At 40.4% G+C, this 26,968-nt stretch overlaps 1 protein-coding gene across 3 annotated transcripts in view; it reads right to left on the bottom strand.

The window, feature by feature from the left end:
* Window positions 1-4,438: 4,438 nt before the first annotated feature.
* Window positions 4,439-26,968, bottom strand: part of LOC120406133 (bifunctional heparan sulfate N-deacetylase/N-sulfotransferase 3) — a 107,373-nt gene continuing 84,843 nt past the window's right edge. For 2 of the 3 annotated variants that reach the window (XM_039540474.1, XM_039540475.1), the window contains 6 exons: window positions 26,649-26,772; window positions 23,493-23,667; window positions 18,846-19,016; window positions 13,783-13,892; window positions 7,755-7,857; window positions 4,439-6,509 (listed from right to left, as the gene is read on the bottom strand). In XM_039540474.1, coding sequence (XP_039396408.1) covers window positions 6,390-6,509; window positions 7,755-7,857; window positions 13,783-13,892; window positions 18,846-19,016; window positions 23,493-23,667; window positions 26,649-26,772 — 803 coding nt within the window. In that variant the 3' untranslated portion in view covers window positions 4,439-6,389. Of the gene's footprint in view, window positions 6,510-7,025; window positions 7,181-7,754; window positions 7,858-13,782; window positions 13,893-18,845; window positions 19,017-23,492; window positions 23,668-26,648; window positions 26,773-26,968 lie in introns of all 3 variants that reach the window. The other variant, XR_005599106.1, reaches the window with a different exon arrangement.

Raw genomic sequence — 26,968 nt, 5'->3', positions numbered from 1 at the left:
TCCAGCCCCCCAGCCCCCTTACCGTACCACTCAGACCAGCTTGTCTGGCTCCGCGCAGCGCCAGACACGCTGCTGCATACATGCTGCCGTGCTCCCCCGCGGAGCCCACAGCCCCCCTGCCTCCCCACACACCCAGCACCTGCCTTCCAGAGCTGAACACCTCAACATTCAGGAGTGCTCATGCTCAGTTTGGGCAGCTGTTTCTTCATTTCTCCCAAATCAAATATACTGATCCACTGTAACTTGCTGTAGAAACAGTAGGATAAAATTGAGCAAGAAATGCTTCCCAGTGGTTAGGACTGGAATTGCTATTTTCAACAGCCATTGCCTTTTTTGTTTGTTTGTTTAAAAGGAAGACAGTGATATTGCATTGGCAAATTCCCCATAGAAAGAAAGAGTGGAACAAAAGAATAATAAAGGCACCTCAACTTTTCCTCATTTATGGAGGACAGTCTTATAATATGCATCCTGATACCCTCCAATCACACACTCTGAAAATTGTTCCACTTTACTGCAGCTCTGTAACCATATGGGAACCAATCCTGTCTGTGTTTTGTGCACATCCAAAATTCCTGCTGAATGACCTGCCCTGGGAGCAAGTTACCAGTGACCCAGGGCTGCAGCGGAAGGAGGGTGCAGGTGGGGTGGGGGGAGAGCCCAGGGCTGGGGTGGCAGGTGTGTGTGTGGGCCACTGGTGGGGGGGGAAGAGAGGAGCCCAAGGCTGAGGCTGCAGGGAGGTGGGGGGAGGGCACTGGTGGAGGGGAAAGGGGAAGCCCAGCGCTGGGGTGGCAGGGGGTGCGGGGAAGAGCCCAGGGCTGGGGCAGCAGGGGGGTGCGGGTGGGGGGGTCAGCAAAAAACCTAGAGCTGGCCCTGGCGCTGAGCCACAATTCTCATCAATACAAGTGATAGTTGCCAGTGCTTGGCACCACTCAGATTCAATCCCTTTATGTTGTGTCTTCCCTATATACCTCCTCCATTTCTCTTTTTTCTAAAGTTCTTGTGTTTCTCATTCTGTTTTCTCTAGCCCTTGGCTGCCCTCATTTGTTTTTTCTCTCCTCTTGTGAGTCTTCCTTTCTGATCCTGCTAATTTTACCCTCTTCATTCAGGGGAGCATGGAGCACTAAGAAAGGTGCTTGATGCACCTTTCAGGTCTGGAACATTCTGGACTGGCAAAATTGAAAGATCTGTCAAATGGCAGCGTTATCTGAGTTGGTGACTTGAGTCTAAGAATGTAGTATGGCCGGATGCTGCTTGTAAGCAAAACACTCTGATTGTGCTAACTCAGTACATTTGTGTTGTTACTTTACTTTTTTTTAATTATCCAATTAAAGTAATTGTAGTTAATTTAAAAGAAACGCAAACATTTTATTGTAGGTTACATCACTTGCCCATAATGAACAGACTGTATCATGTTGATATTTTCTGTGTCACTCCAAGACACCACTATAAGCTTCTGTTTGGCCAGGTACCATCACATCTAGAGTGCTTTTCTGACCTCAAGTAGTTGATAATGCAGAATTTTTCTTTGGTAATATTAATTTTATAGTAATTTTTATGGATTTTTCTAATGCTCCCTCCTGTCTACCAAGGCTGTTGGAATGTCTCATCTATAGAACAGTGTTCCTCCAAAGCTCACCTAAGGGCAAATACTTTTAATAGAGCTCTCTTGCTCTGTATATAAAGATCTGAAAATGTTACTGTAGCACACTTGCAGCTTCTGGCACAAGCTATATAAAAAGTAATCAACAAGCAAAGGCAGTAAAAAAGCAGCTGCACAGAGCAGTAATATCCACATACCGACAGAGTAAGCAGTATTTTTCTTTTAGAAAATCTTTCATGCAACTACTGTGCTTCTGAACTGTATTGTATCTCAAAGTCAAGGTACAATAGCTGCCAAAAAAACTGGAAGAAGAGAACTTTTATGAACATAAAATCACTACTACATGGCAGTACATTTTCTTATCAGAGTTTATTCTTGCACATCAGATATCATGCCACTATCAGAATAATATTCAGTTTAATTTTAAAAAACTTTGAGAAAAATGTTTCCAGAAATTTTCATTCAATGTGAATGACAAGAATATTACGTCTATAAACACTGAAATATCTATTTAATTTCTTCCTGAGGAAGTTTCACATTTTTAAGCAAAGAAAAAGGGTATTCTGTACAAGCTAGCCTGCAAATCAGTTAAACTCATTCTTTTCTCAAATGTGGAGCTGGGAAAATACTGTAGCACTTTCATGAATGTTTATTGAAACAGTCAAATGAATTTATATCACCTAAATTTATGCCCCTTTATGTTCACTTTCTTCAAACAATCATGCATTGAATTTTACTACCACAGATGTTTGTGGAAAGCAAATTTCAAAGTCAAATGCATGAGTATTTGCAGAAAACAAGTTAAACTGCACACAGACAAGTATTTGTGTAGGAATTCCTTGCACACTCATCTAACCAGGGAACAAAAATCATACCACATTTACCAATCACAACTAATCAACTAAGCCTATCAAATATTTTCAATAAATGTTTCACAATCAAACAATAAATTAAAAAAAACATTAAAGTTGGTAGGATATTTATGAAAATGCATTTGAAGAAACTGCAGTCTGCTTGTAGATAAGTGATGAGCTTAAAATAAGCTAAACTTGGTCAAATAAATATTTTTTTATGAATTACTTGCTCAGCTTTACTCACATCTATCCCATTATTTTCAGATTCCAGCTATTGTACATAAAGCAGGGGTTCTCAAACTGGGGGTCGGGACCCCTCAGGGGGTCACAAGGTTCTTACGTGGGGGGGTTGTGAGCTGTCAGCCTCCACCCCAAACCCCGCTTTGCCTCCAGCAGTTATACTGGTGTTAAATATATAAAAAAGTGTTTTTAATTTATAAGGGAGGTTGCACTCAGAGGCTTGCTGTGTGAAAGGGGTCACCAGTACGAAAGTTTGAGAACCACTGACATAAAGTCTGGAGTCTGAATGCCTTGCTGAGACTCCTTGTTCACAACTAACTTGGTTGGTCCTGAATAAATGTAGTTTTTACTTTTTTTTTTTTTTTTTACAGGCTTTTGCTGAATATTGTAAAAACATATTTTAACAGAATATTTCTGAGGAAAAACTATGGATAGGTGCATGTATTCCCTTTTAGGGCTCATACAAAAAATTTCACCCCCAAATATATCTGCAAATCAGCAGTAAATACCTTTGTAAACTCAAAGAACACTATCAATTTGCCTTTACTATCCACTGTTTTTAAGTGTCACAATAATATTTCTAGTGCATGAGAAGTTAATGCTATCTGGAGATGCTGATGCTAAAGAGCTTGATCCTGTGGACTTTTCTCAGGCATTGTCAAAATAGGAGTTTTGAACAATAAGGATTTCAGGATCAGGCCCTGTGCAATGCACAATTCTGAGAACAAAAGGCCAAATACTTTTGTTTATAGTATTTACTCAGGCAGAACTCCCACTGAAATCAATGTGGAGATCCTCTGCTCTGTGCCCCTGACAGTCCCCACACCCCCTGATAATAGGGATGAAATAGAGCTTTACTACCAGCTATTTGCCTGGCCATGGCTGCCAAAGGGTCCCCATTTAGAGAGGCATTCCTTCCCACATCCCATCAGGAGGCTTCGCAGAACAGCGTCTACAGCTCTAGAATATATTACCTTATCTGTGTAAATTATCTGGGACTAGAAAAAAGGTAATGTGCATATTCCAGTCCACACCCAAGCCCCATCCAACCTGGGGCTGCCACATATCCTCATGCTGGTGACTCCTTACCTCCTCCCCTCCCCCAAAAACTAGACCATGCAGAGAGCCCTTTTTGGTGTCCTAGAAAGAAAGGGCTGTGCTATAAGTGTGTGTGAGTTCCATCCCTAAAGCACAGAGGAGGGCTGACATCTGTGCAAAGAGGTGCCCCTCCATACATAGCAATCTTGGGAGCATGATCGGGCTCCAAAATTCTTATGTAATTGCTGCTTTAAAGAGAGCAGAGTAACTGTAGCACCAGAGCACAAAACACAAGCTTTGTGCAGTTCCTACAAAATAGTGGGTTCTTTTTTTTTTTGTTTTTTTTTTGTTTTTTAAAATGTTTTGGTGATGGTACATCAGTTGTACACTAAGGATGAAAGGACCCTATTGAAGTCAGTGGGGCTACTGTAGGTGTTTTCCCCCATGATTAACATTAACATCTTAGTTGTTACAAATCCATACAGACATTTGCAGGTCACATCAACTGTTTACACATGCAAAGGATTTTTTCTTTTGTAGTTATTCAGAGTCCAGAGGGTATCTTTTACTAAATTAAAAGAATTTTAAGAAAAGTCAAATTTTGGACCTAAAGCACATGACAAAGTGAGAAGATTTTTTCATTCTATAAATAATTATGATGTTCAACTTATAGAATGTCAACTCTACTAGATCCTTTTTTTTAATCATGCATACTCCTTTATGCAATAATGTGCTGAGTAATGTATATCTTTATACACAGGAAATTTGCCTAGATATTTTTCTTTACAGGCCTATCAAAATTATGTATTACAAAGACAAAGTCCATGAGTAAAAAAAGTTACAAGTTAGGATCTCAACATCTGTTTTCTATTTAGTGAACAATAAACTGGTTTCCATCCCATTACCATAAAAATTAAATTGTATGGTTTATGACAAACATAGAAAAGCTTTCCATCATTTGATGTACTTTTTAACTGCCCATTTTAAAGCAAATATTGGGAATGTAGTTACAGAACCAAGCATCAAATTTGGAACAATAGTATATATAGGGAGCAGGGGTAACCTATCATGCCCATTTTTTGACTTTGGGTATTTATTCATTAGCTGTCGGGCATTTTTAAAACACATTGAGCCATATTTCAGTGGAGTGACATGAGAGCTAAATTTGGCTCATATTTTTAATGATCTCTTTCCTAATTTTTTGAAGCATTAACAATTATGCCCTGGTCTCACATGTTTAAGTAGGCGTGCTGTTTAACTGAGAGTACTCACACTGTGTAAACTTAAACATATAACTTAAGTGTTTGCAGTACTGAAACCTAATTCTATATCATGACTGCACACTGTATTAATTTTTATTTAACTTACTCATTTATTTAATTACAAAACTTTTAAAAAATATATCTCCCTGGGGAAAGAAGTATGTTTTTGCAACTTGCATGTATTAAATTGGAAGGCATTGAGAGATGCCACCGCTTTTCAGTCAGTATAAGAGGAGTTTTGGGAAACACACATCAAATAAATACATAAAATTCAACACACCAAAAACCAGGACAAGATATATTGTAAATTAAGGCAATCTTAATATAGGTCTGTTTCTGTTCTCACACCAGTTTTTCGCTGATATAAGTCTACTGATTTCACTGGAGTTACTCCTCATTTACAGCAGTGTGAGATCAGAATCTAGGCCCCATAACTTGAAACTCACAGGAGCTAGGTATGAAAGATCCACTCAAGTCATTTGTTCATTGCATTGCTATGGTTTGGTTCACAGTCATATAAGTTTAACACTCAGATTATTACAATGTCAATTTATTTTTTAACTTTGTGCTTCATATATCTAATTAGATTTCTTCTTAAACATATAGTCGTCTCTGTTCAGAATAGTCTATATTCCTTTGTGTTGCTGTTTCAGCAGACTGTGTATGGAGGTGCAGTATTTAAAAGCATAGATTCTGAACTTGAAAGGGATCCACAGCACACTATGGTTTCCTCCTCACAGCGCAGGGCCATATTTCTTACATCATTTCTTGCTACAGTGTTTTAGCCTGTGGCTTCAGGATTTGGCTCACAATACATATTCTCTCCTATTGTTTACACCTAAGCAACATGTGTTTGTATTCCTCAACTGTGTTCATTTATTTTAAGTTCAAAATTTGGTAAGCAGATTCCAAAGGCAGGAGTAGATCTGGCCATTGTGTGTTATACAGGGTTTTGTTTTTTGTTTTGTATAAGACACATAATAATCAAAAAGTATGAAAAACCATGAGCAGGCAAACAATGGGCTACAAAACTTACATGAGACACAACACTCCTAAGTTCGAATATAAAAGTGTAAATATTTACTATGAAATTGGACAGTTGTGTAGCTTTGCTTTTAAAGCTTATACCAGTTACTATTGACTTCCACATGTGCGCACAGTAGTTTACAACAATTCCACAGGCCCAGAAATGCTGAAGAGAAAACCTGCAGGCCTCCAGCGTTCTAAGAGACACAAACATTTTCACCATCCACATGCCAGCATATGGAAAGAACTTCATTCTTTTATTCTCTTTTGAAGAGGTATATTTTACACCTGCCTTCTGGTAGCTATTGAAGGCTTTAGGTAAGATGACTGAAGTGTGGAAGAGAGATTTCAAGAAGCTTCCTCTCAATGCTATCTCACTTTCTGTAGTTCCTGTCTCAGCCATGATGGCAGGGGTTGTCCCAATTTGTGCAGGAGTTTTGACAGTTCCACATTGTGATCTCTGTAGTAGCTTGACAGAAAAGCCCTACACTGATGGATAAAAAAAACAGACATTTTTTTATTTGGATTTTGAGTTTTGCGGTTTGTTTTACCTGTATCTAAACTATGCCATGTTTTCTTCTGTGCTGTATACTTTCTCCTATATACTATGTATTATTGCACACAGCATCTATACGCCATTTAGCAGCTGAGCTGCAGGGGATTATTTTAGTAGATATACAGTTAATTTCCAAACTATTCATCAAAACCAAAGAAACTGATCATGGTCTGATCTCAGATACATCTGTATAGATCCAGAGTAACTCTGGAGTCAATAAACTACTCTGAGTTTACATCAGTGTAACTGAGGGCAGAATATAACCCCATAGTATTTCAGTTTTTGTCTTTTTCAGAGACGTTTAGGATAGACAAACATAATACAAATAAGTAATACACCCTACAGAGGCTGATTCTCCTCTCACAAGAGTTACTCCTGATTTACACCAGCATCAGAATAAAATCAGGCCTACAGTACAATAAGTAAGTACAATAGTACTTACTACTGACCAAGTCTTGAGCTCTTCACTCAGGTTTCATTCAGACTAAGTTAAGTGGGAGTTCAGTATGAGAAGGCCAGAGTAAAAACAGAGGCTCCAAATGCTTGCTGAGATTTCTTCCCCTCCTCTGTGCAGAAGCGGGAGTGTAGACCTCAGCTATCAGGCCTGTGAAAGTAACTTTATCTGAACATTTCTGAAGGAACATTTTCCAAACTGATAGATACCAAAATTAATTGATCTTAAAAATGAACTGCCACGAGAACATGTGTAACTATTAATAGCCTGACAAGTCAAGAATGAAACAGACTGGAAGAACAGAGGAAGCCCCACATTTACACATCTGATCACAACTGCAACAAACCATGTGTTTTGAGCTTGTTGCTAGTGTGGGTCGCTCAGCTGAGGGGCTGGGATTTTAACTGTGTTGCAGCTTTTTGAGAGCTACTAGGTTTTTCAATATGAAGAAAATGTTTAAAAAACAATTTCAGGGTAAGTTAATTTGGAGACATCTTGGCCATTATACTCACCCTTTATACAAAAGGTTGAAAAATGATCATGTGGTACATGGTATCAGAAAGGCCTCAGCTGTAGGGAGAGTTAGTACAAATAAACTATAGGTTGTTAATTTTATCCTCTTGTTCTTGTTATAATTTTGTCAATGGAGTGTCCCCGGGGCGTGAGTGAGGCACTCCTAAAAGCCATTCAAATGCTGTATTGCCTCAGAAGAACAATGGTTTACCTCTGAATCCATAGGAGGGTATTTTCTGCCTTTGCTCTTTCCAAGACACTTGGTTTTTCCTTCTTCCAGGAGTTGACACCAGAAACCTTTATGTGAATCGAACCTGAAATGAATATTTTGTACATTTTAAATTCAGCAAACAGATCAAATATGTTCAGTCTAAGATTTTTTTTTATCACTTCAGCAACTTAATATTTCAGGTCCACTTTCTCCTTGTTATTCAGGCAGGACACCCCTTAGCATTAATGCAAATTATGCTTTTCTTTGGAGGAAAGAATAAAGAATAACAGGCTACCTAGCTATCCCTATAGATTTCTAGGGCACACATAACTGAACACATTGAATCTAGGCACATATAGCCCCTATTTAATTTTATTTATAGTTAATGTTTAAATTGCAGAAGCACCCAAAGATGCTGTACAGTATTGGTACTCCATTTCATTGGGGGCTCTACAAAACACATAAGAAGGCACAATCCTTGTCCTAAAGAGCTCATAATCTAAATAGACAAGACAGACACAGGGTGAGAAAAAGGGATACAACATACAAGCTAAGGGTCAACTTCTGCAACCATTACTCATCTTGAATAGTACCTGATTTGTCCATTAGTTCCATGGAAATCTATGTGACTACTTACAGAATAAGGTACTCCTCACTGTGAGTAAGGGTGGCAGAGTCAGGCCCAAAGTGACTATATATGGGGCTAAGGGGAGGACAGGATGGGGTAAGTTAATAGGAGTAAGGCAGCAGAAAAAGGAAAGGATGGGTGAGACTATGCATGGAGTAGGGGAAGGGGAGACAGGAAGAAGAAAGGAGTGAGGTTGGAGAAAAGGCTGTTGAGGAACATGGAAGACAGAAAGAATGAGGCTGGTAGTGATGCAGTTGTGTGAGAAAAATGGAGTAAACAACCAATCACTAGAGAGGATAAATGGCCATTGTTTAACCTGAAGAAAACAAGTATCAGAGGGGTAGCCGTGTTAGTCTGGATCTGTAAAAGCAGCAAAGAGTCTTGTGGCACCTTATAGACTAACAGACGTTTTGGAGCATGAGCTTTCATGGGTGAATACCCACTTCGTCAGATGCATGTGACATCATCCGACGAAGTGGGTATTGTCGGATGTGACATGCATCCGACAAAGTGGGTATTCACCCACGAAAGCTCATGCTCCAAAACGTCTGTTAGGCCTGGTCCACACTAGGACTTTAATTCGAATTTAGCAGCGTTAATACGAATTAACCGTGCACCCGTCCACACCACGAAGCTATTTAATTCGACATAGAGGGCTCTTTAGTTCGACTTCTGTACTCCTCCCCGACGAGGGGAGTAGCGCTAAATTTGACATGGCCATGTCGAATTAGGCTAGGTGTGGACGGAAATCGACCTTAGTAGTCCGGGAGCTATCCCACACTGCACCACTCTGTTGACGCTCTGGACAGCAGTCCGAGCTTGGATGTTCTGACCAGCCACACAGGAAATGCCCAGGGAAAATTTGACACGCTCCGGCGCCTTGTGGATGTTCTGCAGGACCGCAGGCAGGAGGACAGAGCACCCTGCACTGTATCTGCAACCGCCCTCCCCCGCCACAAAGTCCCATACCCCCCTCACCCAAAATAACCAGAAGGAGGGGTGCCAGGGGCCGTGAAAACTGTCACTGCACCCCAGCAGAGTGCTCAAGTACTCAAAAGCTCCCATTCCCTAAATTTTGAGAAGTCCTTCCCTTCCTGACTCACCCAAGCCCCAATCCCAGTTTCATCCCCTAACTGTCTAGTTAATTATTAAAAATACTTTGCTGTTAATTACTGTTTCCGTCATGTTTTTTTTACAGAAGACTGTGTTTGAAGGGGGGGGGCGGGTGGGGAAGGGGGTTGGTAATTGCATAGGACAGTGACCTTTACCAGGGTACAGACATGGGGGCAGGATCAGCAGCAGGTCACACACACAGTGCAGTCAGTAGGCACCCTGGTCGGTATGAGAGGTGGTTTCCAGGTTCTGTGTGGGTGGGGAGGGACGTGACTTTGTAGCGGGGGAGGGCGGTTACAGATCTTATGCAGCGGTCCTTGTCCTGGACCGCAGAGTCATGCAGCAGAGGAATCTGTATCCGTCCTCCTCCGCCACAAGGTCACATAGCCCCCGCACACAGAATCCCCAAAAGGAGGGATGGCAGGCTCCGTTGAAACAACCAGTCCGGCACTGCGGACCGCTTCCAACAATGTCAGTGTCAAAACTCCCACTGGGAGAAGAACTGGTTTCTTAGACTCCTCTCTGCCAGCATAATGAGTGATTCACAGCATAGATAAGCGCATCTTAAGAGCTCCTTGCATCAACATTATATGCACATGCTTATTTTGACATGACTTCTCTATGCAGCCAGCCGGGATATTCACCAAGCCAGAACAAAATATACATGTTTGTGTACAGACATGAACTATGTTTGGGCTAGAGATCTGGATAGGTGCTTTGTGTCTTTTATAGATCAAATCGAACAATATTAATAAATAATGTCAATGGAGCTGTATCATATATTTTAGAGCACATTTCAAAGGCCATATCATGCCTTCAATCCATTTCTTTGATGTCAATGGGAGTTGTACATGACTGATCAAGGGCACAGCCTTGGCAGTAGCATGGACACAGGTAACACCTGTTTTGATTGCATGAGAAACTATATGCAATAAGTATTGACAAAGATTCATGGGAGTCATATTTCCAGAAGTGAGCAATTATAGTGGATCCCATGTACATCACGAAGCAAAGTGCCTTTAAATTATCCAAGATATGTGGATTATTGAAGTATTATTCATTTTATGAAATCTTTTTTGTTAAATTTCCATCTGACCATGTAGAAACCAGAGTATATCTGCACAGTTAAACATCTGCACAGTTAAAACTACAGTCTTCCACCAAAAAACCCTCTCATTTGAAGGCAAATCTTCAGCTCAGTTTATGTATTTGTAAAGGGTACAGTTGCCTTCAACTGCTGCATAAAATGGCTGTGCACCATCTTGACTGTTCCTGGAGATGGTCAGTTCAGTGCATGTGGATGGAAGGAACCCACAATCCACTATCATAGGATGTGGAGCTGCCCAGGGTGGGGAAATCGTAAGTTGGGTCTACCCTAAAGAACAGAGACATTTGTAATTTAATCTGTGGGACAGCATTTGTTGAAGTATCAATGGTGCAGTATGTTCATACAGAGTTAATTAAAAGACAATTCATCCACAGGAACATCCTCTCAAGTGACAGCAGAGTGATAGTATAAATTCATGACAAACCATAGTATAAAAGGGATAGCATCAAACAAAGCCCACAGTTAATAAAAAGACTGATATCCCAAGACATTTAATTGCTTGATAGAAATACCAATATTGCCAGCCAACTTGTTTTAAGGATAAATTCATCAACCTCAAACTGCGGATACCTTCTAGCATGATCTAATGGGTGGAGCAGGAGACTGGCAACCAGCACTCCTGGGTTCTTCTTCTGGCTTTGTCACTGACTGTGTGCCATTAGGCAAGTGTTTGTTTTTATACAGATTTTTATACAGTGTCCATCACTACAGAGTCTACAATTACTAGTCTACCATTCACTTCTCAGTGCTTCCATCTAACCTTCTGTAAACTAGGCAGCATAATATTTACCAACCTCAAAGGGCTTTGTGAAGATTAAAGGGTGTAAAATGTTTTGAGTTCATTGGGTAAATAACCTATATTTTTATTTCATATTACACTATTGCAGTTTTGTAGGTACAAGTAGAGATGGGAATTTTCTACTATATATATATATCAATAACCAAATGACATAGAGGGCCGAATTCATTACTGGTATAACTAAACTGATTTAAATGGAGCTATATCAGGATGAATTGGGGTCAAAGTAATGGAAAAAGTTGCCTGAATCTCAGTTATGCTAAATGAACATTATCTGTGTTCAAGGGTAGACAAGAAGGAAAAGCCTGCTGCAGAATTAGATGCAGAATAATAATTCACAGCATCCAGGTCAAGGCCTTTGGTGTACAAAGAAACAGAGCTTTCAATAGAGTTACTTCCAAGGATGAATTGGGTCCATTATGTCTTTATAATACACTTGACTTTATCTCATGAAAGATAAAATCTGTTTTGCTACATACGCCACAAAAAGGAACAGAGCACAACTGTCTGAAAGCATTAAATAGAGAAATGTCTAGAAAAGAAAAGAATTATTTTTTAAGAGCGTCTTATAAAAACAGACAATGGGCTCACATTCAAAAGAGCAGCCTAAGGTTATCAATCTTATTTTAAGGGCAAGTGAATCTAAATGTCTGATTCCAAAGGATTTGTGTACATGAGTGTTTATTATACAGAGAGTAGATTTTACATTCCTGACACTAATATTGGTGAGTCTCCTGCAACTGAATGTAAAGGAAAACCAGCCTTCTGTCCATTCTGTTTACGCATGGTGAATCTTTTACTGTTGAGGAAAGAGATGCAAAGGCATCTCTCTCTTTTATCCATCCAAAATCCAAACACAATTTTCACAAACCAATACTTGTTTTATCTGTCAGGTGTCCATCTCTGTAATATTTAAACACCATGTTTAATGCCTGGCTTGATGCATAATTAACAGAAAATATAACCCTTCTGAGTTGCATTCTTTCCACATGTTGTTAACGATTACTTGGACAGCAGTTTGAAAGCGTGCAAGAAGAAAAGTGTACTTTTCATGTCTAATCAGCACATAAGCAAGTCCAGATTTTTCCATGGAAATTAAAGAGGGTAAAGATATTGAAAAATACATATTGTTGCCCACACTAGCATTAGTAATAGGGCTTGCATGCAAAATTAGTCAGAGAAGTATTAGTGGCTATTAATTTGTATTGATTTTGCTTATAGAACCAACACCATTTTGTTACAGCCAACAAATGTCTCATCAACCTAATCTTGCAAGGTGCCGAGGTTTGTCTGAGGAGTGCTGAGCACACATTCACACATACACATTATACATTTAGATGTACAAAAATTCAATGAATAACAGCAAATTATAATTTACAGGGAATATTGCAACCCATTCTTTTCAGACTCATAAGAACATAAGAAAGGCCGTACCGGGTCAGACCAAAGGTCCATCTAGCCCAGTATCTGTCTACCGACAGTGGCCAATGCCAGGTGCCCCTGAGGGAGTGAACCTAACAGGCAATGATCAAGTGATCTCTCTCCTGCCATCCATCTCCATCCTCTGACGAACAGAGGCTAGGGACACCATTCTTACCCATCCTGGTTAATAGCCATTTATGGACTTAGCCACCATGAATTTATCCAGTCCCCTTTTAAACATTGTTATAGTCCTAGCCTTCACAACCTCCTCAGGTAAGGAGTTCCACAAGTTGACTGTGCGCTGCGTGAAGAAGAACTTCCTTTTATTTGTTTTAAACCTGCTGCCTATTAATTTCATTTGGTGACCCCTCGTTCTTGTATTATGGGAATAAGTAAATAACTTTTCCTTATCCACTTTCTCAACATCACTCATGATTTTATATACCTCTATCATGTCCCCCCTTAGTCTCCTCTTTTCCAAACTGAAGAGTCCTAGCCTCTTTAATCTTTCCTCATATGGGACCCTCTCTAAACCCCTAATCATTTTAGTTGCTCTTTTCTGAACCTTTTCTAGTGCTAGAATATCTTTTTTGAGGTGAGGAGACCACATCTGTACACAGTATTCGAGATGTGGGCGTACCATGGATTTATATAAGGGCAATAATATATTCTCAGTCTTATTCTCTATCCCCTTTTTAATTATTCCTAACATCCTGTTTGCTTTTTTGACCGCCTCTGCACACTGCGTGGACATCTTCAGAGAACTATCCACGATAACTCCAAGATCTTTTTCCTGACTCGTTGTAGCTAAATTAGCCCCCATCATGTTGTATGTATAGTTGGGGTTATTTTTTCCAATGTGCATTACTCTTTATACAAAACTACAGTTGCACGATTATTTCCTTTTTAAATCACCCCATTGCTAATATTCCATTACATTAATTATGAATTAACTCACGTTAGGGCTTCAGAGTAATTATAATGAGGAGAAACTCCCAAAAACTTCTGCACTTCATCCATCACGGTAGCTGGGTCAGTTCTCAGCTGCTGTCCATCAATAATTAGCAACTGCAAAAATAAAATAATACTGTATTTAAAATTCATCATATTTCAAGCTTCAAACTAAAACTTTCACCAATGTCAAGCTCATTCATTAAGAGGAAAAGAGGTGCCCCAGGGAATGGTAACAGGTCTGGTCTTATTTATCATTGTCATTAATGATCTGGGAGAAGGGTAAATGGCACACTAATTAATTCTGAAATGAAATTATATTGGAAGCTGTTGTGAGCACCACTGAGGAGAGAAATAATGCTGAAGGACCAGTGAGATTACAAATGTCGGCAGGAAATTAAATGAGCTTCATCCTGGCAAAATACAAGCTAATATATCTGGAAAAAATAAGATGACCCCCCCCCACACACATATATAAAATGAGAGGAAGATATTCTGAGCCACATGTGTGCTCTTTTTTCCGAGTATCAGTCAATTCATTGACAGTTATGGTCACTGCTGAAGAAAGCACTCAGCTCTCTCATCCTTTGCCACACACTAGTTTCTTCTTGTGCCCAAGATCCCATGACTGAACAGTGGGAGCTGAAGCAGCTGTGGTACACAGTGGATAGGAGATGGCTAATCTTCAGGTCCAGATTGGCTGCTCGACAACCAGTGATTTTCCCTGTGGAAAAGCTGCTTTTTGTGACCGTAGAGCTGGTTCACTCACAACTCTTCAAAGACCCTTTTTTTCCCCCTATCAGAGTTTGCCATCACATGCGAAGTAGAGCTTGTTGCACACAAAGCAGGTTTCTCCAAGCTTCCTGCTACTCTCTACTTCTGATCATAACTTGTTTTTAGATTTAGTGGAGATGGCTGAATGAACTGGGACTAGGGAGTGGCTTAGGGGAGGATGACTGACGAGTGAATGAAGGGAGTGAGTGAGGCAGCAGTTCTGTGGAAAAAATAGCATGTGTTCATATAATTAAATATTGTATCATAATTCCTATGCACAGGGTACCGAGTTAGTTGCATGGTCAAATTTAATTCTGGCATTTCCTAACTTTTGAGTGCTAGACCTGCAACCGTACGGTTCTTTTATTATAGTGGTTTTGTATATAATTTCCTAGATTTTTAAAAAAGCAAACTGAAAAACAGAAATTCCACCATGCAGAACCATATTGACTCCCACATGCTTCATCAGTAAGGTTAGAACCTTTAGATCCACAGCACAGACCTCTGCCACTTGAGCTAACAGACTGATGGTAGCAGGTTGTGCTACATCCACTACATGGGCATCTCTAAAAGGCTAAGAGGCACACATTTTGTGAGTGTGTTTCACAGCTATTTGCTGACAGCTGAGGAATGCTAAACCTTGGGGCTTCTCTAAACAAAAACTTAATTTACTGCAAGCTGGGCTGTAAATCTACCTCGCCTTAGCCAGCCGCACACTAAATGTCCATGTGGACCTTGCTGCCGTGTACTAGAAATTCCCTAGTGCACTTTGATCTATCCTGCTTTGAAACAGGAGATCACAGTGCACTAGGAAACTTTAAGTGAGAGGCAGAAAGGTCCACATGGACACTCAGTGCATGCCAGGCTAATGCGGGGTAAATTTAAAACCCAGCTTTCCGCAAGCTAAGTGTTTGTACAGACAAGCCCCCAGGAGTCCTATATTCTATACCTGATTCTGAGGGAAGTGTACTCGCAACCTTTTCTGCCCATTTCCTGCATGCCTGACCTCTTCTGTGCCTTGCCCCTCCAGTCTGCCCCAGTTTCAGGCTCAGTCTTCCACTCCAATTCCTCCATGCCCCATCCTGGTCCCCCCATTCAGTTCCTCATCCTAGTTTCTCCCCTTTTGGCTCCTTGTCCCAGTTTAGCCTTAGCCCCTACCCTTAGGCCTCTCTTAATTTTCCTCTTTGCTGGCCAGATGCCAGCAGTGGGGTCAATGATAGAACAGAATAGACTGATTTCCTCCTCTCAGTTTCTCAGCCTAGCACTTCAGCAGCCCCAGTCTGTCAGGAGCAGCAATTGCTGAGAAAGTCCTTCTCTGCCCCTCGCAGCCCTGAGATGAAGCATGCCCAATAGAGATGGAATGTTCAGTCTCTACTGAGCATGAGTGAATGGGAAATTTCCAGAGGCTCAAAACTTGACCAAATTTGTGTAGATTTTCACAGGACTGGCAAAAGTTACATCCCTGGCATCAAGGCAACTCCTGTGCCAAATTTCAAGTCCTTGATCTAAAGCATGGAGGCACTAGAGCTTCTCAACAAACTTGTAAGAATTTTTTAACACAGGTAAAAGATGCATTTCCCCCTTATCTTGTTCTGATAAATGACTGAATCCTTTTTGCTGAAATTTTCTTCAAAATTCAGTCTGACACAGATGCCTGGCATGGAAAATTTCATCCCAAATGGTTAAATTTTGGCAAAGCTCTAAACAACTGAAAACAGGGTTTGTAAAGTGCTTTGAGCTCTACCGATGGAAAGCTCTATATAAGAGGTAGATATTATTATAATGGAAACTATCAGGGAATCTTAGCTATTTGCGTTGATACCTGCATTACCTATAATATCTTTGACTATAATAATAAATAATAACAATAATAATTTTAATTTATAAGGTGCCCCCCCACACAAAAGTGCTCAGGGTGCTGAAAAACAATCAGAAAAACAATTTTATTCACAAATAAAAGAACATACTGACCTCAAAATTAGACAATAATAACAATAAAGATATGAAAGAAGATAACTTACGCGTTAGTTCATAGGTGGGTGAATATTGGACCTCATATGAGTCCAACATGTAAGGAATATACTACTCACATAATGTCCCCATATAAGCTACATATATACATATTTGGTCCAGTTGGGATATGCTGGGTAGATTCCAGTCTTTCTTTGCATCTAAGGCTAAAACTTTATGCTCACTTGCTGATTATAGATCTGCATCAGATAACCATTTTAATCATGCTGTACTCAATAGCAAATTTAGATATGACTGACTATGTTCATTGTGTTTACGCAGAAACAATGAGTCAGTCAGTGGTGATGGACAATTATTCGTTTTCACCGAGGGATATGAAATCCAATGTCCCTTGAGGACCTATCCTAGAAGGCATACACGACCGACATACACGAGACCTTTGGAGAGATTAAATCTAAACAGAGTGTAGAGAATATCAAATCAGTATGCTGGTATTACACAACTGTATATCCTATGGACTCTGCAAATTTGGATCCTAAAAGAACATGTAGACAATATCACCAGCCAGATGCATCAGAGCTTCTTTGTTCACACCATGGGAAAAGAGAAGTTGCAGCCTCTGGATAAATTCTCTCCTCCAAACATGCCCTTAGAGGGTGTGCTCGGAAGTAGTGCTTCACAGCATCAGCATTCAGAAACATCAACGCCAGAAACAAAGCCTATCAACAAGACATGAGTAATGTGATGTATGCCACCCCTATGTTATGCACCAAAAGGAGTACGGGACTTGGGACTGCATGTCTTCTAAGGTATGTGCTTGGACAGTGTAGGCAGATAGATATCTTGTTAAGTATGTGTCTTCAGAGGTTTGTCAGGAGTATGCACTTTTCAGGTTCATTAAGTGATATCTGTTTTGAGATAAGCACACCTTGGTCTCATGCAGGGGCGGCTCCAGGCCCCAGCACGCCAAGCGCGTGCTTGGGGCAGCATGCCGCGGGGGGGCGCTCTGACGGTCACCGGGAGGGCGGCAGGCGGCTCCGGTGGACCTCCCGCAGGCGTGCCTGCGGAGGATCCACAGGTCCCGCGGCTCCGGTGGACCCTCCGCAGGCACGTCTGCAGGAGGTCCACCGGAGCCGTGGGACCGGCGACCAGCAGAGCGCCCCCCGTGGTGTGCCGCCGTGCTTGGGGCGGCGAAACTGCTAGAGCCGCCCCTGATCTCATGAATTGCACACACCGGGAAACACAAACCCTTTGAGGCTCAATGTGTAACACACAGAGACTCAAAGGGACAGGAGTGCCAACTGTAGCTTCTAAATGCACCAAAATACTCAATACTCAACAGAGCCATGCACCAATGAGCTGGGAGGGGAGTGGTGGCTCCCAATATACTAGCAGTGATACAATGCACTGACAGACCTGGAAGAGGTGTGATGGATAGAGGACCTTAAATAGGCATCAACAGATCCCAAAACCCAGTGATGGCAGAGATCACAGAGGCACCAGTGTGCACAGTGGTAGTGATACACTGGCAGTTCCCAGTGAAGTGAGCAGTGAAATGATTAGCTCATGGAAGGACCACTGAACTCATGAGCAGATGAAGACACTGAAGCACTTAATGACTAATGGGCCTTATGTCTTTATTTATCTGTGTATCATACCCAGTTTCAGACTCAAGCCTCTATATCCTCAAGTCTTCACAGTGTTCAGTGCACTAAATCTCCTTTGATCCCATCAGGGGTGGATAATGCATTGATACTTCACAATGCTGGCCAAGGTTTTGATGCTGCACAGGGCAGAAGCATTACAAAGCACCATCCCAGCAATTTATCATGATACATTAGGTTTCCCATCAATGCTTTTTGTTGGAAGCCCTGATAGGGTATCAAATGGCTGATGCCTGATGCACTCTGAAGCACTGGGTTTCCTATTGTGCTTTCTGACAGGTTCACCAATACAGCCAGTAGGGTGCCAGAAAGTGACAAGATTAAAACAAAAAACAAGAAAACAACTCAGTGTTAAAGGCAGTTCAGTGTGCAAGAGGGGTGCAAGGAGCAGCAGTCCTGAAGCTTCCTCAGTTGCTGTTCCTGTTGCTTTTTGTTGATGGAAGTCCCAGTTGTGCAGTGCCAAGAGTTAGTGCATGGCTGTGACATCACCAGAAGGCCCCGCCAACCAATCAGAACATGGTTTTGGATAATCAGTGCCCCAAACCACACATTCATATATATTCATGAATAGTAATAATCAGTAATGAAGACTTCAGAAAAAGTGAATAATCTAAGATATCAAATTCATATGAAATAAGACACAATGTTACACTTTATTCACCTGAGAAGTTGGGAAATAAGTTAGCCATCTTTCTATATGGGTGGCATACCATCCAGGTCCTAGACATCTCTTCTGTAGAGATCTAAGCTCTGATGGGGCTCGAGGTCCAGCTGTGATCACCTGATAGAAGCTAAATTTTAGAGCTGCAGGGTCTTCATGAGATCGCTGATGCTGTAAAAGAAAGGTAAGTTACAAAAACATCATGGACACCGGAGTCCAGAGTCACAGAAATGGGACAGAATATATGTGGGCAATGGTCTATAGGACCTGCTTGTGACTCATTAAATTACATTACAAGTGAATTTCACTTAAGAAGCCTTGGCCTATATTAGATAAATTGTTGAGAAGGTAAGAATAACACCACTATTAACTATCAAAAGATCTGACTAGTATTAGCATAGCAAACTAGCACACATTTTCATTTAATGAAGTGGCAGCTTATGCATAAACAAACCTAGGATAACAAACTCAAATATGGTGAACCTCTACTTATGCAGCCAAATCTTGAAGTCCTTACATGATTTATATTCAGACCTTACTCCAGCAAAGCTTTCACTGATGGTTATCAGATAGATAACTTCTACTTATAGGAACAAAAAAAAATCCATAAAATAAAATATATATAATATAGATCCTGAGATCCTTATTCAGTTTCTACTTATTCCTCATTTTGTCAAATTCCTATTGTAGTCAGAAGACCAGAAGAAAGGGACTTTTTGAAATAAGAGGCAACAATTAAGAACAGAGTGGGCAGGTTCTGGTCCATTCCAGTCAGATCCCACAGTTTCAAACACCCCATGTAACTAGATGGCATAGTGATAGGCATTATAGAAATACTTATAGAAAAAAGACAGATAAAATAATTGTATTTACTATTTCATGGATCAAAAAGTGAGGTACAAACTTGCATGATGGAATACTATATAGTAGTTACTGAATAACTTACAATGAGATGTCGGGTTTTACTAAGAAAGAAATTTTGTCTATAGGGTGCTGCTGTTATTATTATTAGTAAAGCAGACCTATATTCTAACAAGTTTGAACTAACTGGATTGATGATAAGAACCACAATCTTCCTTAACTCCTTAAACCTTGTTTGATTAGCCCGTCTCTGCTTCAAATTAAATTAAATTCCCATTGGCTATCTGGATATAAGGTCCATGTTCTTGGGAACTGTATTAGGCATTTACTATTGTTTTGTCTACTCATTGTAAATTACATTTGAATGTGGCTGAAATTGTGGAAAAGCAGCATCACGTGCCCCATAACCTCAGCCGTGTAGAACACAACACCATTCACAGCCTCAGGAACAACTCTGGTATCATAATAAAAAAGGCTGACAAACAAGGTGCTGTCGTCATCATGAATAGGTCAGAATATGAATGACATTCTACAGGCCATTACCCTCTGATCACTCTGAGGGTTACCAAAAGAAACTACACCATTTGCTCAAAAAACTCCCTGAAAAAAGCACAGGAACAAATCTGCATAGACACACCCCTAGAACCCCAACTGGGGGTATTGTATCTGCTACCCAAGATCCATAAACCTGGAAATCCTGGATGCCCCATCACCTCAGGCATTGGCACCCTGACAGCAGGATTGTCTGGCTATGTAGACTCTCTCCTCAGGCTCTATGCTTCCAGCACTCCTAGCTATCTTTGAGACACCACTGACTTCCTGAGGAAACTACAATCCATTGGTGATCTTCCAGAAAACACCATCCTGGCCACTATGGGTGTGGAAGCCCTCTACATCAACATTCCACACAAAGATGGACTACAAGCTGTCAGGAACAGTATCCCCGACAATGTCACGACAAACCTGGTGGCTGAACTTTGTGACTTTGTCCTCATCCACAACTATTTCACATTTGGGGATAATGTATACCTTCAAGTCAGCGGCACTGCTATGGGTACTTGCATGGCCTCACAGTATGCCAACATTTTTATGGCTGCTTTAGAACAATACTTCCTCAGCTCTTGTCCCCTAACGCCTCTATTCTACTTGTGTTACATTGATGTCATCTTCATCATCTAGACCCATGGAAAAGAAGCCCTTGAGGAATTCCACCATGATTTCAACAATTTCCATCCTTAGCCTGGACCAGTCCACACAAAAGATTCACTTCCTGGACACTACAGTGTTAATAAGCAATGGTCACATTAACACCACCCTATACTGGAAACCTACTGACGGCTATACTTGCCTACATGCCTCCAGCTTTCATCCAGACCACATCACACAATCTATTGTCTACAGCCAAGCTCTAAGATACAACTGTATTTGCTGCAATCCCTCAGACAGAGACACACACCTACAGGATCTCTATCAAGCATCTGAAAATTACAATACCTACCGGACGAAGTGAAGAAACAGATTGACAGAGCCAGAAGAATACCCAGAAGTCACTTACTCCATGACAGGCCCAACAAAGAAAGTAACAGAATGCCACTAGCTGTCACTTTCAGTCCCAACTAAAACCTCTCCAGCGCATCATCAAGGATCTACAACCTATCCTGGAGGACAATCCCTCACTCTCACAGATCTTGGGAGACAGGCCAGTCCTCGCTTACAGACAGCCCCCCAACCTGAAGCAAATACTCACCAGCAACCACACACCACCCAACAAAAACACTAACTCAGGAACCTATCCTTGCAACAAAGCCCATTGCCAACTCTGTCCACATATCTATTCAAGGGATATGCTTATAGGATCTAATCATATCAGCCACACCATCAGAGGCTCGTTCATCTGCACATCTACCAATGTGATATATGCCATCATGGCCCAGCAATGCCCCTCTGTCATGTACGTTGGCCAAACCGGACAGTCTCTACGCAAAAGAATAAATGGACACAAATCAGATGTCAAGAATTATAACATTCAAAAATCAGTTGGAGAACACTTCAACCTCTCTGGTCACTCAATTACAGAACTAAAAGTCGCAATTCTCCAAAAAAAAAGAACTTCAAAAACAGACTCCAACGAGAAACTGCAGAATTGGAATTAATCTGCAAAGTGGACACCATTAAATTAGGCTTGAATAAAGACTGGGAGTGGATGGGTCATTACATAAAGTAAAAACTATTTCCCCATGCTAATTTTTCCCCTACTGTTACTCTCACTTTCTTGTCAACTCTTGGAAATGGACCATCCTGATTATCACACAATTTTTTTTCTCCTGCTGATAATAGACCACCTTAATTGATTAGTCTCATTATAGTTGGTATGGCAACACCCATTTTTTTCATGTTCTCTGTGTATATATATCTTCCTACTGTATTTTCCACTGCATGCATCTGATGAATTGGGTTTTAGCCCATGAAAGCTTATGTTTAAATAAATAAATTTGTTAGTCTCTAAGGTGCCACAAGTACTCATTCTTTTTGTTGATATAGACTAACACGGCTACCACTCTGAAATTTGAGTTTAAGATATTCAAAGTTCCCCTTCAACATTAACCTGCTTGTTTGTTATGATGCCAAAAAGAGAATGGTAGCAAGAATGCTACTTCAGTAGTATTGATTGAACTCTGAGGTAAAATACAGTACTAAACTTTATTGGGTGTAATTAAAAAAATATTTGGTGCTGATACTGGATTTAAGTTGGAGTGTGAAATCTGATCTTGTGTGTGCTTTTACCTTATACTACACAGATTTCATGGGGAAGACCAGCATTTCTCAAATTGGGGGTCCTGACCCAAAAGGGAGTTGCGGGGGGGGCACAGTATTGCCACCCTTACTTCTGCACTGCCTTCAGAGCTGGGCATCTGGAGAGTGGCAGCTGTTGGCCAGGTGCTCCGCCAGCAGCAGCACAGAAGTAAAGGTGGAAATACTATACCATGCCATCCTTACTTCTGCACTGCTGCCTTCAGAGCTGGCCTCCCAGCCAGCAGCCGCCACTCTCCAGCTGCCCAGGTCTGAAGGCAGTGCTGCCACCACCAGCAGCGCAGAAATAAGGATAGCAGTCCTGCAATAGCCTTGCAACCTCCCCACAACTCCTTTTTGGGTCAGGATTCTTTCAATTATACCACCATGAAATTTCAGATTTAAATAGCTGAAATCATGAAATTTACGATTTTTAAAATCCTATGATGGTGAAATTGACCAAAATGGACCATGAATTTGGTAGGCCCCTATATATGTTCCTTTATTATGATCAGTTTAACAAAAGTTTAAAAAGTTAACCTTACTCAAAATTCAGGCCTTATTTCATGTCTGCAAAAAACTTAGACCATGAGTAATTGCATGTACATACTTCATATTTGGAAGCACAAATTGGGCAACTGTTCACATGCCTGGCACTCAGATGCACAATTAGTTGTGTAAATGCAGATTCTTTACATGCAGTTATTCATACAAGCACTTTTTTTGCATGCACATAGTACAGCCAGAGTTCTGAAAAATATGGCCTTCAGTGTTTATATATTTTAAAAGAGTGGATTATCAAGTTTATATGTATAGGAAGCTTTTTCTGTACTCAGGGAATTGTTGTGTGATGAACTGGTTTTCAAATAAATGCTTACCTGATCAAACCCCTCTGTTTTTTCAGTATTTAATCATAATATATTAAGACGCTCCCAGATAAAAACTGTTTTATACATAATTCAACTAGAACCTGCCTTTATTTTTCAAAGTCCCTACCTGATACCAGGAGTATGCCCGATCTGATGGGTCGATGAGAATGGTGATGATCTTGGCCTTAGGGATCAGGGAAGCTGCTCGTTTGGGAGCTTCCTCGGAATGGAAGTAGTTGGCACTTTTTTCAAAGAGAAAGTCAGTGCTGACATTGGATGGTACAGGGAAGAAATCCATATACCTAGAAAAGGAACACTGTCCTCAGAATTACTCAAAAGTCCTGCATACACTAAAGCAAGGCGGGTGGGTGCATATGTTAAATATATTAGAGAATAATCCATAAAAATAACAGACACAATCATTGTCAAGTAAAAACATTCAAAAATAAAAGGCCTTGTTTTTTGTACTGAGAAGAAAGTGTTATAGGTGTAACAAACAATTTATCCTCTTTAAATAGTGGGCCAGTTCCTGAAATAGTCACTCATTTCTTACTCAGTCATTACTCAGGCAAAACTCTAATCAAAGTCAATAGTAAAGACTGAGTAAAAATAAAAACTTCTGAATCTGGCCCACTGCTATTTATAAAAAAATGTGCTTTATTATTCTTATTACAGCACAGGATGGCATTTCAGTTACACCACAGCAGAATATCTAAGAAAATAATATTCAGAATCAGGGTTCCTGTTATCAAATCTGGCAAGAGTTTGTTAACATGAAGATGTTACTTAAAAACTTAGCAAGAAAATCTCACTACCTCTTCAGACAAGAGTCCTCCAAGTGGTGAAAGCACCTCTGAATTACTATTCTATGTATCATAGTTTTATGGAAACAAAGCAGGCTGTTTTTTTAGTTTGTTTAGTTCTGAGCTTTTCCTCCTCCAGTTATGTGGTTCTAGTTAGTTGCCAACAACCTGTCATATTATCATCAGACTTGTCTATCCACAACCTACATACCAGTTTTCACTGTTTTTGAGGGGGGGAAAGGGAATTGACAAATTTGGGTGGTTGTGTTTTTCTTTTTACCTCCTGTTGTTAACAATATCAAATACTATATATAGTAACTTCTTCAGAGTGGATTGACTGTAATGGTTAAATTTTATCCCACTGCACAGATCTTGTGTTGGCCCTCTGCCAGGGGGTGAATTTCACCTAACATAAATATAAAAAGCTGTTTCATAAAAATAGCTAAGAGTCTGTGTGATTGGTGGATAGTCAGCAGATTTTATCAGTTAGCTGTCAGCTATTTCCCACCCATCAAACTGACTTCTCACAGTCAGTAATGAATGCTGACCCACTGAACTTTGTAATAAGAATCTGCTGCAACAATTATAACTCTATGAAAACTATAGACCTTAAAATAAATTCTATGTGAATTTTCTCCACTTGGAACATATAGCAGCCTTTACACTATTAATTTTATGGATGAATAAAAAGTCTAAGGCAATAACTTTTCCCTGATGCCAGAGAGTAAAGAAACAAGACTGAGTATCAAGAATCTTTTATTGGTGCTCCCTGCTTAATGCGCTGTATTACTGGTTTTCACCTTTGAACTTTTTACCCTGCAGCACTTTTTGAAAGCAAGACCAACCAAATGTATCTTTGTCGAGCTCTTTGGTAACTTCTTGGGTAAACCATGGGGAATAAGGTAGTGATGATGAACCTTTTCTCTTCACTTATCCCTGTTTACTACCTTACTGACTGTTGAATATTTTCCTCATTATCTGATCCTTGAAAATACTTTTTAAAAGCATTTCTCCCCCACAACGGACTGGCAATTTTCTGTTTTCCATTTAAAGCCAAGAACAAACTGCTTGTGGCTGAAATTTTCATTAGATTAGTCTTTTCAGTATTTTAGAAATAAGATGTTCAACTGAAATATTAATCATGCTATCTTATACTCAATTTATAATACTACTTTTATTGTCATAGCTTCAAAAACACGTGTAAATAGGAAACAAAGCACCTGCCAGAGAAATGTATGAGACTCTCATCCCTAAAGAGATGTATAATTAAGAAACATACATTGCTTTCCTTTTTCTATTATTCACACATTCTAAGTATATTAACATCCTGAGACATACATGTAATTCTCATTAAGATTACTTAGTATTGCCTGATGTTGAGAACAGATATCTCTTTATATGCTGCATTAGAGGGAAGATAAAAATCTTACGCATTTACTGTGTTTTTGACTGAGGCTACCATAGAATCATAGAATATCAGGGTTGGAAGGGACCTCAGGAGGTCATCTAGTCCAACCCTCTGCTCAAAGCAGGATCAATTCCCAACTAAATTACCCCAGACAGGGCTTTGTCAAGCCTGACCTTAAAAACCTCTAAGTAAGGAGATTCCACCACCTTCCTAGGTAACCCTTTCCAGTGCTTCACCACCCTCCTAGTGAAAAAGTTTTTCCTAATATCCAACTTAAATCTCCCCCACTGCAACTTGAGACCATTACTCCTTGTTCTGTTATCTGCTACCACTGAGAACAGTCTAGATCCATCCTCTTTGGAACCCCCTTTCAGGTAGTTGAAAGCAGCTATCAAATCCCCCCCCTTCATTCTTCTCTTCTGCAGACTAAACAATCCCAGTTCCCTCAGCCTCTCCTCATAAGTCATGTGCTCCAGTCTCCTAATCATTTTTGTTGCCCTCCACTGGACTCTTTCCAATTTTTCCACAGCCATCTTGTAGTGTGGGGCCCAAAACTGGACACAGTACTCCAGATGAGGCCTCACTAATGTCGAATAGAGGGGAATGATCACATCCCTCAATCTGCTGGAAATGCTCCTTCTTATACAGCCCAAAATGTCGTTAGCCTTCTTGGCAACAAGGGCACACTGTCGACTCATATCCAGCTTCTCGTCCACTGTAACCCCTAGGTCCTTTTCTGCAGAACTGCTGCCCAGCCATTCAGTCCCTAGTCTGTAGCAGTGCATGGGACTCTTCCATCCTAAGTGCAGGACTCTGCACTTGTTCTTGTTGAACCTCATCAGATTTCTTTTGGCCCAACCCTCTAATTTGTCTAGGTCCCTCTGTATCCTATCCCTATTCTCCAGCCTATATCCCTACCCTCCACCGTAATTTATGTGCATTTAAATGTCATTTTAGAAGGGTAGTAATCGTCATTTTCAAAATGTGTAGACACACATTACAAAGTGTAATGCCATTTTTGTATTGTGCACAGTACATAAACTTTTATATTTATACTAATAACCCATCTTACCAATCAATCCCCCTGTGGTAGTTATTTCTATTAAAGAACTGTACCTCCTCAAAGGTTTTTGGGCTGGGGGAGTTACTAATGATGGAAGGATGCATAATCAGGAACAAATACAAAGCTGTGGTACCTGAAAATAGGATGAAAGTCCAAAGGTTAACAAAGCATATATATTCTGTGAGCCAGATCCTCACCTCGTGTAAACCAGCATAGCTCCATTGAATTCAATGATTTTATGCTGATTTACACCAGCTGAAATCCTGGTCCTATAATTCTTAACCAAACACTTTTAAATACATTTGTACAATTAATACTGAATACAGGAG

The sequence above is a fragment of the Mauremys reevesii genome, linkage group 5 (assembly GCF_016161935.1).
Source record: "Mauremys reevesii isolate NIE-2019 linkage group 5, ASM1616193v1, whole genome shotgun sequence".
Lineage (NCBI taxonomy): Eukaryota > Metazoa > Chordata > Testudines > Geoemydidae > Mauremys > Mauremys reevesii.
Note: the sequence above shows the minus strand (reverse complement) of the source record. Positions and strands in the feature narration are given on the sequence as shown.